The sequence below is a fragment of the Xenopus laevis genome, chromosome 1L (genome assembly GCF_017654675.1).
Source record: "Xenopus laevis strain J_2021 chromosome 1L, Xenopus_laevis_v10.1, whole genome shotgun sequence".
Classification (NCBI taxonomy): Eukaryota; Metazoa; Chordata; class Amphibia; order Anura; family Pipidae; genus Xenopus; species Xenopus laevis.
The window spans coordinates 215,904,885-215,917,736 of NC_054371.1; the positions used below are offsets into that span (position 1 = coordinate 215,904,885).

Genomic DNA, 12,852 nt, shown 5'->3' on the forward strand with positions numbered 1-12,852 from the left:
CTTTATACTGTAGATATACCTTGATGCATGTACGATCAATTGTATTATTGCTTTTAGGCTCTCGTCTGTGTCTGTGTGTGAGCATGGAGCTGAAAGACAGTTCTATTGTAAGAAATCTACTAGAATCCAAAACAGTGGCTCTTTACCTTTTTGTCTCAGGTATCCAAAATTATGCTGCAGATATGTTTTAAGTGGCTTATTTGTCCTATATGTTTGATTGCAGGAACAAAAATCACATTATTTAAGAAGATCATGGAGACCCAACCTAAATAGCTAAGACCCATCCTACCCATCAGGGGACTCATTTTTGGTTCCCTGATCTAAGGATACACCACACAAAATTAAATCAACATAGCAGTCAGTAATTGATAAGGGAACACCTTTTATTTTGACAAATAAAAACACGGTAGCAGCAGTCATGTCACTCAGTTAAAACCGTCAGCTGTACCTTGTATTCTTCGTAATCATTCTCATCTAACAGACTCTGCTTCTCCATATCTTGCAGTTGCTCTGGAGTTGGCTCAGGAGGGAGGTCATCTATGGGAGCTTTGTCATAAAGCGGATATCCAGCGACAAAAACTTCTTTCCATTCTCGCATTAATTTAATAGGGATAAGTCTGAAATAAGAATAGGAAACACCAGAAATAATATATATATATATATATATATATATACACACACACACCAATTAAAGACTATAAATAACTGTTTCAGTTCAGTTGTTTTCAGATTCTTCACCAGATATAAGGCTTTTTTCAATTACTTTCCATATTTTATTTTTTACCACTTTTCCAAAATCTAAGGTTAAAGGGGTTGTTCACCTTCCAACACTTTTTTCAGTTCAGATGGTTTCAGATAGTTCAATAATAAGAAATAAAGAAATAAAGACTTTTTCCAATTTCTTTCTATTTTCTATGTGTGACCGTTTTTCTAATTTTGAAGTTTAAAGTTTCATTTTTCAAAAACAGCTCTGGGATGGGGGGGTCGCTGACACTGTAAATTGTTCTAAATTGATACATTTAGTTGATACATTTCTTATCTTTTGTCCCTGCTGCGCAGAATCCCTGAGTTTCAGCAAAGGCAGCTGTTAGAATTGATGCAATAGTTGCTAATACTCCAGAGATGCTGCTGAAAAATGGATCAACTAATGGAGCAAATTGTAACAGTTTAGAGTCTGCACCTGAATTACTGAGCTGCCAGACTCAAACACCTGAGACAGGAACATTAAACTTTAAACTTTTTTTGGAAAAATGGTAAAAAATAAAATGGAAAGCAATGGAAAAAAGTCTTTATTTCTGGGGAACAATATAAAAACAACTGAAAAAAAGTGTTTGGAAGGTGAACAACCCCTTTAAAGGAACGGTAACACAAAAAAATTAAAGTGTCCTAAAGTAATGAAAGTTGAATGTACTGTTGTGTTGCACTGGTAAAACTGGTGTGTTTGCTTCATTAAGACTACTATAGTTTATACAATCAAGCTGCGCTGTAGCCATGGGGGCAGCCAGTCAAAGCTGAAAAAGGAGAAAAGGCTCAGGATACACAACAGGTAAGAGATAAGCTCTGTAGTATACAATGGGATTCTTCAGAACTTGTCTGTTAACTTCTGTGTATCCTGTGCTTGAATGGCTGCCCCCATGGCTACACAGCAGCTTGTTAATATAAACTATAGTAGTACTTATCTGTTATCTACTGTGTATCCTGTGCTTGAATGGCTGCCCCCATGGCTACACAGCAGCTTGTTTATATAAACTATAGTAGTACTTATCTGTTATCTACTGTGTATCCTGTGCTTGAATGGCTGCCCCCATGGCTACACAGCAGCTTGTTTATATAAACTATAGTAGTACTTATCTGTTATCTACTGTGTATCCTGTGCTTGAATGGCTGCCCCATGGCTACACAGCAGCTTGTTTATATAAACTATAGTAGTACTTATCTGTTATCTACTGTGTATCCTGTGCTTGAATGGCTGCCCCCATGGCTACACGGCAGCTTGTTTATATAAACTATAGTAGTCTTTCTGAAGCAAACACACTAGTTTTGCCAGTGTATGGCACCAGTACTTTATATTGTCTTTCCTTTAAAACACTTTCATGTTTTGATGTTACTGTTCCTTTAAAGTTGAATACTGAAAAACTGAAAAAAACGGTTGGAAGGTGAACAACGCATCTAAGGGTTAACTCTCCAACCCTGCTGACCCCATCCACCACTGCTACAGTGCTGGTGGCTGATTTCTTAGTAGAAATGATCCTGATCAGGGTTGGCACAAATGTTTTTTTTCTGATTTCGCAGTATGCATGCTAGAGCGTCACTCAGCACTATGGATTCCTACAAAAGGTAAGTAAAGTTATCTGAGTATAACAGGTAGTGATTGGATTCACTGGGGGATAGCTAATATATTGTCACCCCAATGAGGAAGCCTTTCATTGTCCTTTTATAACTTTATTCAAAATTTTTCCATATGTCAAACTTATTGAATGTGCAAAAGACTCTCCTGCAGAAGGGGGATGGTTGGAAGTTTGAAAGTCCTTCATATAAAAACATGGCTATGAGATGTAACCTTTTCATAAAAAAGTCAGAGACACGCACATAAAAATTCGAACTAAGTCTCAACCAAGATTTGGCTTAATTACTAAAAAATATTAATGAAAATTTTTTTTTTTATGTTTGGGAAGAAACTCGACAAAATTGCGCTACAATTCGTGTTATAACCACAAATTTTTCGGCTTTTCGGACGAAAATCCGCGTCAAAATGCCCAGAACCCTTAAAGATCACGAAGGCAAGAAACATTGCCCCAGTTGCGGTCTCTTCATCTTCACCTGGTGACACCTGGTAACACCCAAGTAGTTGATGGTCAGACTAGTGGTGATTATAGACAGAAGACTTGACCGGAATCCAATCACTCTTCTGGGGTTTGGTTTGCCTTATGTGACAGGAATTCACTTTAAAGGATAAGTAAACCTTAAAAAAAGTGAATATAAAATTGACCATGGTGCTATTCTCAGCAATGTTGCAATATACATTCATTATTTATTTATATTTAATTCCAAGATATTAAAGGATACATGTACTGTTAATAGGAATGAATTTTGTTACAACATCGTCACCTGCTGGTCATTTTCCCACCAGTCTGACCACCAAGTAGTCAAGGAAGTTGTCAGGAGAAAGAAAGAGGCTGCTCTGATGTTCTTCTGCTTAGGAAAGATTTGAGAAAGGTTTCTAATTGTTTTCCTAAGCAGAAGAACATCAGAGCAGCCTCTTTCTTTCTCTTTCAGAAGTGCTTAGAATAGCACCCTCGTTTATTTTACATTCACTTATATTTAAGGTTTACTTATGCTTAAAATGTACTTTTCATATGATCAGTACACTTACAGATCATATGTACAGTCTTCCTATCTATAGGCTTTGTAATCGCTCCCCAGTTTGACATTAAAACTGTATTCTGGTTGCTTAGGACAAGGGCATATAGAGATTTGTTTGAATGTCCTTTTGAAGCACAAGCACTTTAATTTGGAACTTCATACCTTAAGTCTACTAGAAAATCATATAATCATTAAATAAACCCAATCGGCTAGTTTTGCTTCCAATAAGGATTAATTAGATCTTTGTTTGGATGAAGAACAAGATACTGTTTTATTATTACAGAGAAAAAGGAAATCATTTTTAAAAATTTGGATTATTTGGATAAAATGGAGTCTATGGGAGTTGGGCTTTCCGTAATTCAGATCTGAATTGGGATTTGAACGATAACGGATCCCATACCTATAACAATAATAATAATATTATAACCTACAATCTATCTGCGACCCCAGCAATCAGTACCATAAATACATCAGTTCCTTAATTCTGGGCTTAGCCTTAGTCCTAACATTTTTAAAATACCGTATTTAAAACCAAGTCAAATATAGGGTGTAGCACCATATAATACTCTGCAGTATTGTTACTATGCCTCATAATTTGTCTAATTCTCACTGTTTCTTTCCAACCTGCAGACAATTTCAGTGACAGTGAGGGGCATTTTACCTGTATATCTGTTACTAAAGGCTTTACCTGTTTGTTAGCTCTCTGTATTCCCCTGTTTTAGTAACGAAGTCTAAAATCTGATTCATGATTTCCTGGCACAGGTTATAGTGCTTTTTATAGCGAGCCTCTGCACGCTCCGCTGCTATCTGGTCGTGGAGCTGCTGCACTTTGCGAATCTCTTCTTCACGGTCGAGCTTAGCTTGCTTCTGCAAGGCCTTTAAATAAAAGAATATAAAACACATCAGAATACTCTCAAAGGCAGTGGTGTTGTTTACTGTTATATGGACAATAACTATTCTTCACTTGTGTCTACAGTCCTACTGGAAGTTCAGTGGCAGCCCCATATATAATATTTTATTTATTTAAACTCTGTTATAGCTTCTGAACCAAACATGCAATACATTATAATTAAAAGCATGAAATGCCTTTCATTTCATATGGTTACTTGCCCTTAAAGGATAAGTAAACCTTACAAATAAGTGACTGTAAAATTCATGAGATTGCTATTCTAAGAACTTTTGCAATGTGCATTCATAATTTTTTTTAACTCCAAGATTTAAAAGGATACATGCACTGTTAACATGAATGATTTTTGTTACAACAGTGCCACCTGCTGGTCATTTTCCCACCAGTCTGACCACCAAGTAGTCAAGGAAGTTGTCAGGAGAAAGAAAGAGGCTGCTCTGATGTTCTTCTGCTTAGGAAAAAAATTAGAACATTTCTCAAATCTTTCCTAAGCAGAAGAACATCAGAGCAGCCGCTTTCTTTCTCCTGACAACTTCTTTAAAGGGGACCTGTCAACCTAAGAAATAATTCCAAATGCTTTGCCTCAGGCATAGAGTTTAGAATTTGTTCCATGTTTCATTTGCAAAGGACTTTCGCAGCATTTTATGTGTAGGTGACAGGTCCACTTTATCTACTTGGTGGTCAGACTGGTGAGAAAATGACAAGCAGGTGGCGCTGTTGTAACAAAATTCATTCATGTTAACAGTATATGTATCCTTTAATATCTTGGAATTAAAAAAATAAAAAATAATCAACGTACACTGCAAAAGTGCTTAGAATAGCAGCCTCATTAATTTTAAATTCACTTATTTTAAAGTTTTCTTATCCTAGCTGTAACATGCTCAAGATAGAAATGTTTCAGGCATTAACTGTATACAGAATCAGTTCAGCATGTACAGTATTGTAACACCAATAGTACAACATTCCCCAGCACTGTGGGCACTAATAAGTGTGACTAGATTGTAAGCTCTTTACCTGTCAATTTCTACTTGTACGTATGATTTGCACACTTCTATTTCACAGCACCAACAATTGCAGGGCTTATTACTGGGCCTCAAAGCAAAATAATTGTAGAGCACCTCTCAAATGTTTTCAGAAACTATAAATGTTGAAACAGTCAGTGCCTCGCTGGCCCCTTATACCTCCTTGGCCCTCAAGCAGCCACAGGGTCTGCTTCTAACATTAATAATAGTTCAGTCACTCTTATGCACTTGATGCACTATTAATGAGATTTGTGAATCCCGAACCAAACCCAAACTCTAATTTGTATATGCAAACTAGGGTAACAAAGAGTTAAAAAGAACTGATAGCAGGGTGGCTCCCTAAATAGCTTCTGGAAGCTGTGCTATGGGAGGTGTTAAGCCATATAGTTGCACTGAAGATGAAAGACAAGAGATGAAGACATGGTAAGTAGGGAAAAACGAGGGATTTCTGACCAGAAGTCATGTGATTTTAAGGGTTGGGATAGACAATTGGGGGTATATTTATCAAAGAGTGAAGTTAGAGGTCGCCACAGTCCTTTAGAGTGAAATTCTGCTACTCTCCATTCATTTTTGTGGGATTTTTAAAATAGTATTTATCAATGGGTGAAAGTGAAAGTTCATCCTTTGATAAATACACCTTTCAAAATCCCATAGAAATGAATGGAGAGTGGCAGAATTTCACTCTACCAGACTGTGGCGATCTTTAACTTCACTCTTTGATAAATATACCCCTTGCTAACAAACGCTCAGATTCGTCCAAACCTCTTCTTTTGAGTCTTGGATGAGGCGTTTAACGATGGCAACTCCCAGTTACATAATAAAGCCAAATGCACATAATTCTGTATAATAGCTCCCTCCCCATGCAGGCAGCCTAGCGCTGGTGCGGGTTATTTTAAAAAAATATATAAACTATTGATTTCCCCAACTAAGGGCAGGCTCTATTAGCCAGCACCTATGGTGGGGAAACAAATGCAGGTGATAGGGGTCCTTTAAACTACTAATTTAAAAAACACTACTGTACGCAATATTTTGGCACTATATAAATACATGTTAATAATAATACCGCTTCTCTGTCCAGAGATTCTTGGAACTCCCTCTCACGTCTCTCCTGATATTGCTTCTCTCGGAACATTCGGTTCTGTTGCATAACTTCCTTTTCGTGACGGGCATGCATAAGCTGAACTGCAATTCTCCGCTCTTGCTGGGACTGTCTCATTAATCGGTTTATCAGTTGTTCCTCCCGAAAAGCCTCCTGGAAGCAAGATATGTTGTTATTTAACATGGTTCCCTCTGTTGCTGTCATTAAATCATAACATGTACAGGTATAGGACTTGATATCCAGAATGCTTGGGACCTGGGGTTTTCTGGATAACAGATTTTTCCATAATTTGGATCTTCATACCTTAAGACTACTAAAAAATGCAATAATAAACCCAATAGGCTGGTTTTGCTTCCAATAAAGAAGAATTATATCTTAGTGTGGATCAAGTACAATTTTTATCATTTTTTAACAGTTTTATCATTACAGAGAAAAATAAATTATTTTTTAAAAAAAATGTAGAATATTTGGATAAAATGGAGTCTATAGGAGACAGCCTTTCTATAATTCAGAGCTTTCTGGATAATGGGTTTCTGCATAACGGATCCCATATCTGTACCATGTTTCAAAGAATTGCTATAGCCACAAAATGCTCATTTTTAATGTTAAAAAAGTACTACAGCCAAAAAATTGCACCACACATACACACACAAAACAATCTAGAGGATTACTCTTGTATGTTCCTATGTATTACCAGTCACACTTTTTGAAAGTTTAGTTCCATATATATAAGCACTGCGTATCTTGTCGGCGCAATATAAATAAATGATGATGTACATGGGTGGGTGGTGGAGTTAAAAGGGTTTGTTGATCTTTGTCAAAGGGCTCTGAGCCCGAAACATGTTGTGGTAATAAAAAACACGTTTTTCAGCAGCTAGTACTGCATCAGAAGCCTTTCTCTCAGCAACTCTAGATTAATTGCTTATTACTTTGCACCTGAGGTGGGGGTGTAGACTGAGAGCGAGAGGTTAACAAGAATCTCCAGAAGAGCAGTCATCTGTATAGAGTGGTAAAACAGCTCATATGTAAAACCCTGCTTTGTGTAAATAAACCATTTAATAATAATAATAATAATATACTTTTTTTAGTAGTATGAGCCATTGGGTAATCATAAATAGAAAAGTGTCATTTTAAAAAATAAGGGCCGCTCCCTGGGATCATATGATTCACGGTGCACACAAACAAACCAACAAACTATACTTCTTAGGTCACATGAGCCAATTAACAGACAGACTTGTTCATGTTACAGTTAGAGCTGCAGTATTTCTGGTCAGGTGATCTCTGAGGCAGCACACAGACCAGCTCAAAATGGTGCTTCAAGACTAGAGATGTAAAAGGGCAAGATTTACTTAAAATATATTAGGGATGCACCTTTCCACTATTTTAGATTTGGCCGAACCTCGGAATCCTTCACGAAATATTTGGCTGAATACCGAACCAAATCCGAATCATAAGTTGCTTATGCAAATTAGGGGTGGGAAGGGGAAAACTATTTTACTTCCTTGTTTTGTGACAAAAAGTCATGCGATTTCCCTCCTCGCCCCTAATTTGTATATGCAAATTAATTTCGGCCTGGAAGAAGGATTCGGCCAAATCCGTATACTGCTGAAAAAGGCCGAATCCTGTCCGAATCCCAAACCGAATCCTGGATTCGGTGCATCCCTAAAATATATATACCATTCTGGTAAGATTTTTTAATTTGATATAAACTATCTGTTGCTTAAGTATTCATTTTGGAGGTATAGTTTTCCTTTAAGAGAAAAGTGACACGTGGCCCAGTGTGAGTCGGGTGTCCTCGCTGCTGCCTTTCACTAATAAAGTAAGATGATTCAACTGCTCCTACTTGGGCTAACTGTCTTCTGAATCAACGTCCAGCATTTGCTAGTAAAAAATATAGCCGGCTGTTAGGCAGTGAGTCCTTTATGCATCTGAAGTAACCACGGAACACTGAGGCTGTTCTACAAACTGACCAAGTCACAGTGACTGTCACTGATTTTACAGTGCAATGTACTACAGAAATTCTCACTCACCAGCTACTTCCATAGGCTGGCAGCACAGAAATCCCAACCACCTGCAGTACTAGGTTAGTTGCTGCAGTCTCAGAGCATCTCATTCCTCTGCATATCTGAAGGTACAGTGCAGTTCAACCATACCTAAATGCCAGCTCAGCTATTCCTATTTACATTTGGCAGCAAGATTCAAGAGTTTCAGGACAGCGGGCTGGTAGGGGATGCTGGGAGTTGAAGTTTGCAGGCTGTAGGCTGTGTATTTATAGGTTGATATGGTAGATGTATGCATCAGCATCATCAAACATATAAAGGGCAATATGCAACTACCTTTACCGATACAATAGAACTATCAATTTCTAAACAAAACCGAGGATGCTGTTATTCCTGGCTCTGTGTCAAAATGATGTGTGCGTCTGACTCTTTAAAGAGGTTGTTAACCTTTACAGCGCCACCTGCTGGTCATTTTCCAACTTTTCTGACCACAGAGTAGTCAAGGAAGTTGTCAGGAGAAAGAAAGAGGCTGCTCTGATGTTCTTCTGCTTATGAATAAAATTAGAAACCTTTCTCAAGTCTTTCCTAAGCAGAAGAACATCACAGCAGCCTCTTTCTTTCTCCTGACAACTTCCTTGACTACTTGCTGGTCAAACTGGTTATAAAATGATCAGCAGGTGGTAACAGTACATGTATCCTTTAATATTGCGGAATTAAAAAAATATGTATATTGCAAAAGCGCTTAGAATAGCACTCTCATTCATTTTATATTCACTTATTTTTAAGGTTTACTTATCCATTAAGATTATCCCTTTTTATTACTTGTTTTCTTAGGTTCTATTCATCTTTATGACAAACCACTGCCTGGTTGCTAGGGTTAATAGCAACCAGATAACCACAGAAATTGTAAACTTGAAAGTTACAGAAGAAACAGCACAATAATTATTAATTAACACAAGACATTAAAAAATGAAGAACAATTGCAAATTGTTTCAGAATATCACTGCCAAAATCATGCTACCTGGTTAATTTATAATGTAGGACAGTGAATTCTCTATATCTTATAATTAAACTACATATAGAAAGTTATCACTTTAGCTGTTCAGTTCCTCAAGCATTGTTGTGCTATGGATTACTGACATCTACTGGTGATGGAAATTAAATGTACAGTTCTCTCTTTTGCTCCCTATGAGCAGAGCAAGGGGAAGGGGGGTGCAAGGGCAAGGGAGGGTGCAAAGGCAAGAGGGTGAAAGGGGACGGAGGGGGTTCAAGGGCAAGGGGAAAAGGGGGCAGCTCAGAAATAATAACCTATGTTTTTAGTGAGCAAACTAATACATCTGGGCATAGCCGAACCAAAGGCAGTCAGTGAACTGTACTTCTCAGAATGTGAGATACTGCTGTTTTTAGTGCCTAATGTAGGATTCTGGGAGTTGTAGTGCAGTTTTAGTTGGATGACTAATTATAAATCCTGTATGCGGCTGGTAACGTTTCTAACATAATAAGCTGACAATTGGGTTTATCAGTACTCAGGGCCGCCATCAGGGGGTACTCCTGTACCGGGCCAAGGCCTAAAGGGGGGCCAACTGTGCTGCACTCTTCAAAATAGCTGGGCCCCCCTTGACAACACCAAAGCCGTGCCGCCTCTGCCAAAGTCCTGAACTGCCAAAGTCCTGAAGAGCCGAAGAGCCCGAACAGCTGAAGTCACATAAAAAGAGCCGAATTTGAAGTACCGAAGCCGCGAAAAGAGCCAAAGTCATGAAAAGAGCCGAACTTGAAGTCCTGAAGCCGCGAAAATAACCAAAGTCATGAAAAGAGCCGAACTTGAAGTCCTGAAGCCCCTGACACCAATATTTTTTTTAAAAATATTCTCAGGGGCCCCAATGTTTTTTTTTTTTAACTTGTAAAGGTGGCCCTGGCTCCAATGTTTTTTTAAAATACTTTTATGGGGGGCCCTGGCACCAACCTTTGTTTTTTAACTGGGGCCCTGACCACCAATGGTTTTTAAAAAAACTTTTATGGGGGGCCCTGGTGCCAGATTTTTTTTTAACTTATAGGGGGCCCTGACCATCAATGGTTTTTTATAACTTGTGTTTGGGGGGTTTACAATTTTTAGCGCTTAAGTCTGTGTGGTGTTTTAACTGTGGTGTGGGATCTAGGGTGGGGCATGGGACTGGGGTGGACGGGGCCCAGGGGGCCCCAACAATTTTGTTGTACCATGATTTCTAATGGTGGCCCTGTCTGTACTGAGCAAACCTCTAGCTGAGACACAGCCTACTAAATGAATTGTGTCTGAATGAAAAGTAATTACGTCTCCAGGGTGCAAAATTAGTCATAGCGATTGAGGTCAGTGCCGTGGAAAAAGCACTTGCTGCTAGGCATTGGGGAAACAAAGCAGTGACATAGGGTAGAGCCGTGTATCTGGTGCCAGACGTCTGTTGCCAGCTCATCTCTGTACACAAGCAGTGCCATAGGGAATAGCTGTACATTATGTTCTCACCTTCAGCAGTCTATTATTGCGTATGACTGTGTTTTCATGGTTATAGAGTGCGCATTTAAACCAAACCAGGGTTCAGTTACTTGTGATGACATTGTATAGGTTTGTTCTGGCAATAGGAGGATCACTTCATCTCACTGTGCCGCAATTGCCACAGCAATTGTTCCTAAGTGGCGGCCTGTCACTTTGCTCTGTTAAGGGGCAGATTTATTAAGGGTCGAGTTGTGTTTTCGACAAAAAAAATTTGAGTTTTCGTGGTGATTTTTCAGGTGTAAAAAAAGGAAACTCGAAAAATTTGAGTTTTTTCATAAACTTGAATTTTTCGAGATTTATTATACCCCGACCCTGGAAATAGCTAGAATCCGAAAAATACACCATCTAAAACCTGTGAGGTCATGTAGGAGTCAATGGCAGAGGTCACTTGAACCACTGGAAGATGTTAATAGCCTTCATGATGTTTTTCGGTGAGTTTCGCTAAAAAACGCAAATAATTAGAGCAATTGCGAGTTTAGTTGCGCGAAAAACTGGATTAAGTCGAGTTTTCGAGTTGTTAACAACGAACTCGTTGATTCAAATTTTTTCCATTCAAGTTTTTTCTTAAATAAGAAACCATTTGAGTTGTGAGTTCATGAAAAAGCTCACATAACTCAAAAATTCGACCTTTGATAGATAAAGGTTTGCACTAGTAGTAACTATGGGAAGCAGGAATAGGTGGATAGGAGCAATTTAATGTTTTGTCTTATTACAGCATACCTCCCAACTGTGCCCTCTTTTGACAGCTCAACCCGCAGTCACTTGTTTGTAATGGAAAGTCCAGATTTTCTCTGCACTGAACAGCTTAATTGGCTTTTGGCCGAGAGCCCAGAACACAGCTGCAGATAAGATACTTTTGTAACAATTTTAAGATAAGCAAATAAGTAATTGTAGCAATATAAGATAACAGGTCTCTTGGGAGAAGTTAGACTTATAGCTTAAGGGCTGGGACACACTGGGCGATTTGGGGAGATTTAGTCGCCTGGCGACTAATCGCCGCGACTTTCCACGACCAATCTTCCCCGAATGCTTCCCCTCGCTCTGCGCCTGGCTAAAATGAAAAATCGCCTGCGCTAATCACACGCGGCGATTCGTTTTCCGAAGTCGCCCGAAGTTTCCTCGTGAGGCAACTTTGGGCGACTTCGGAAAACGAATCGCCATGTGTGATTAGCGCAGGCGATTTTTCATTTTATCCAGGCGCAGAGTGAGGGGAGGCATTCGGGGAGAAAAGTCGCTGCGATTAGTCGCCAGGCGACTAAATCTCCCCAAATCGCCCAGTGTGTCCCTACCCTAAAGGGCAATTCACCTTCATTAGCAAAACTGTAATAACTGGAAAAAAAAAACAGAAACGTGTTCAAACTTTCATAACCTGCCAAATTTTGTAAAATGAACATGGTAATTAGGGGAGGTGATCAAAAAATGGGTGTGGTCAAAAAATCATCGCACTGCGTTCGGCAACTTTTTTGTCCCTCTTTTTATTTCCAAAATGTTGGGAGGTATGTTACAGTGGTATCAAACTACAGTAAAACTGTTGACTTGACTCTTACAGCCTAAGTTGGACGTTTTTGTCGTGTTACAGGATGTATTGTTTGGACAACAGTATTATTTAATTACACAGTGAAAAGGTTCATCAGCAGTAGGAAAACAAATCCTCGGCAAGCAGAATGTTTGCTATGCCTGTTCTGGGGTATTAATAAATGTGATACTCATTTTACCTCTTGTGCCCCATGAGCCACAAGCTGTTCCATAAGAATCCTCCGTCGTCTCTTTTCCCGTTGCTCACGTGCTACAGAATCCTCCTCTAAACGTTTCTGAATTTTCCTGATGTAGTCGTCGCTAGTATCCAGTTTTAACAAAGCCGTGCCAATGTTAACTGATGACCTTAATCTCTGCAGTGTTGGGCCCCTACAGGAAATGTAAAGTATAATGAACTG

The 12,852-nt window shown here is 38.9% G+C and overlaps 1 protein-coding gene across 1 annotated transcript in view; it reads right to left on the reverse strand.

The window, feature by feature from the left end:
- Nucleotides 1–365: 365 nt before the first annotated feature.
- Nucleotides 366–12,852, reverse strand: part of spef2.L (sperm flagellar 2 L homeolog) — a 35,174-nt gene continuing 22,687 nt past the window's right edge. Inside the window, 4 exon segments of the mRNA NM_001095399.1 lie at nucleotides 366–617; nucleotides 4,052–4,239; nucleotides 6,356–6,544; nucleotides 12,634–12,823. Of these exon segments, the coding sequence (NP_001088868.1) occupies nucleotides 422–617; nucleotides 4,052–4,239; nucleotides 6,356–6,544; nucleotides 12,634–12,823 (763 nt within the window). The 3' untranslated portion in view covers nucleotides 366–421.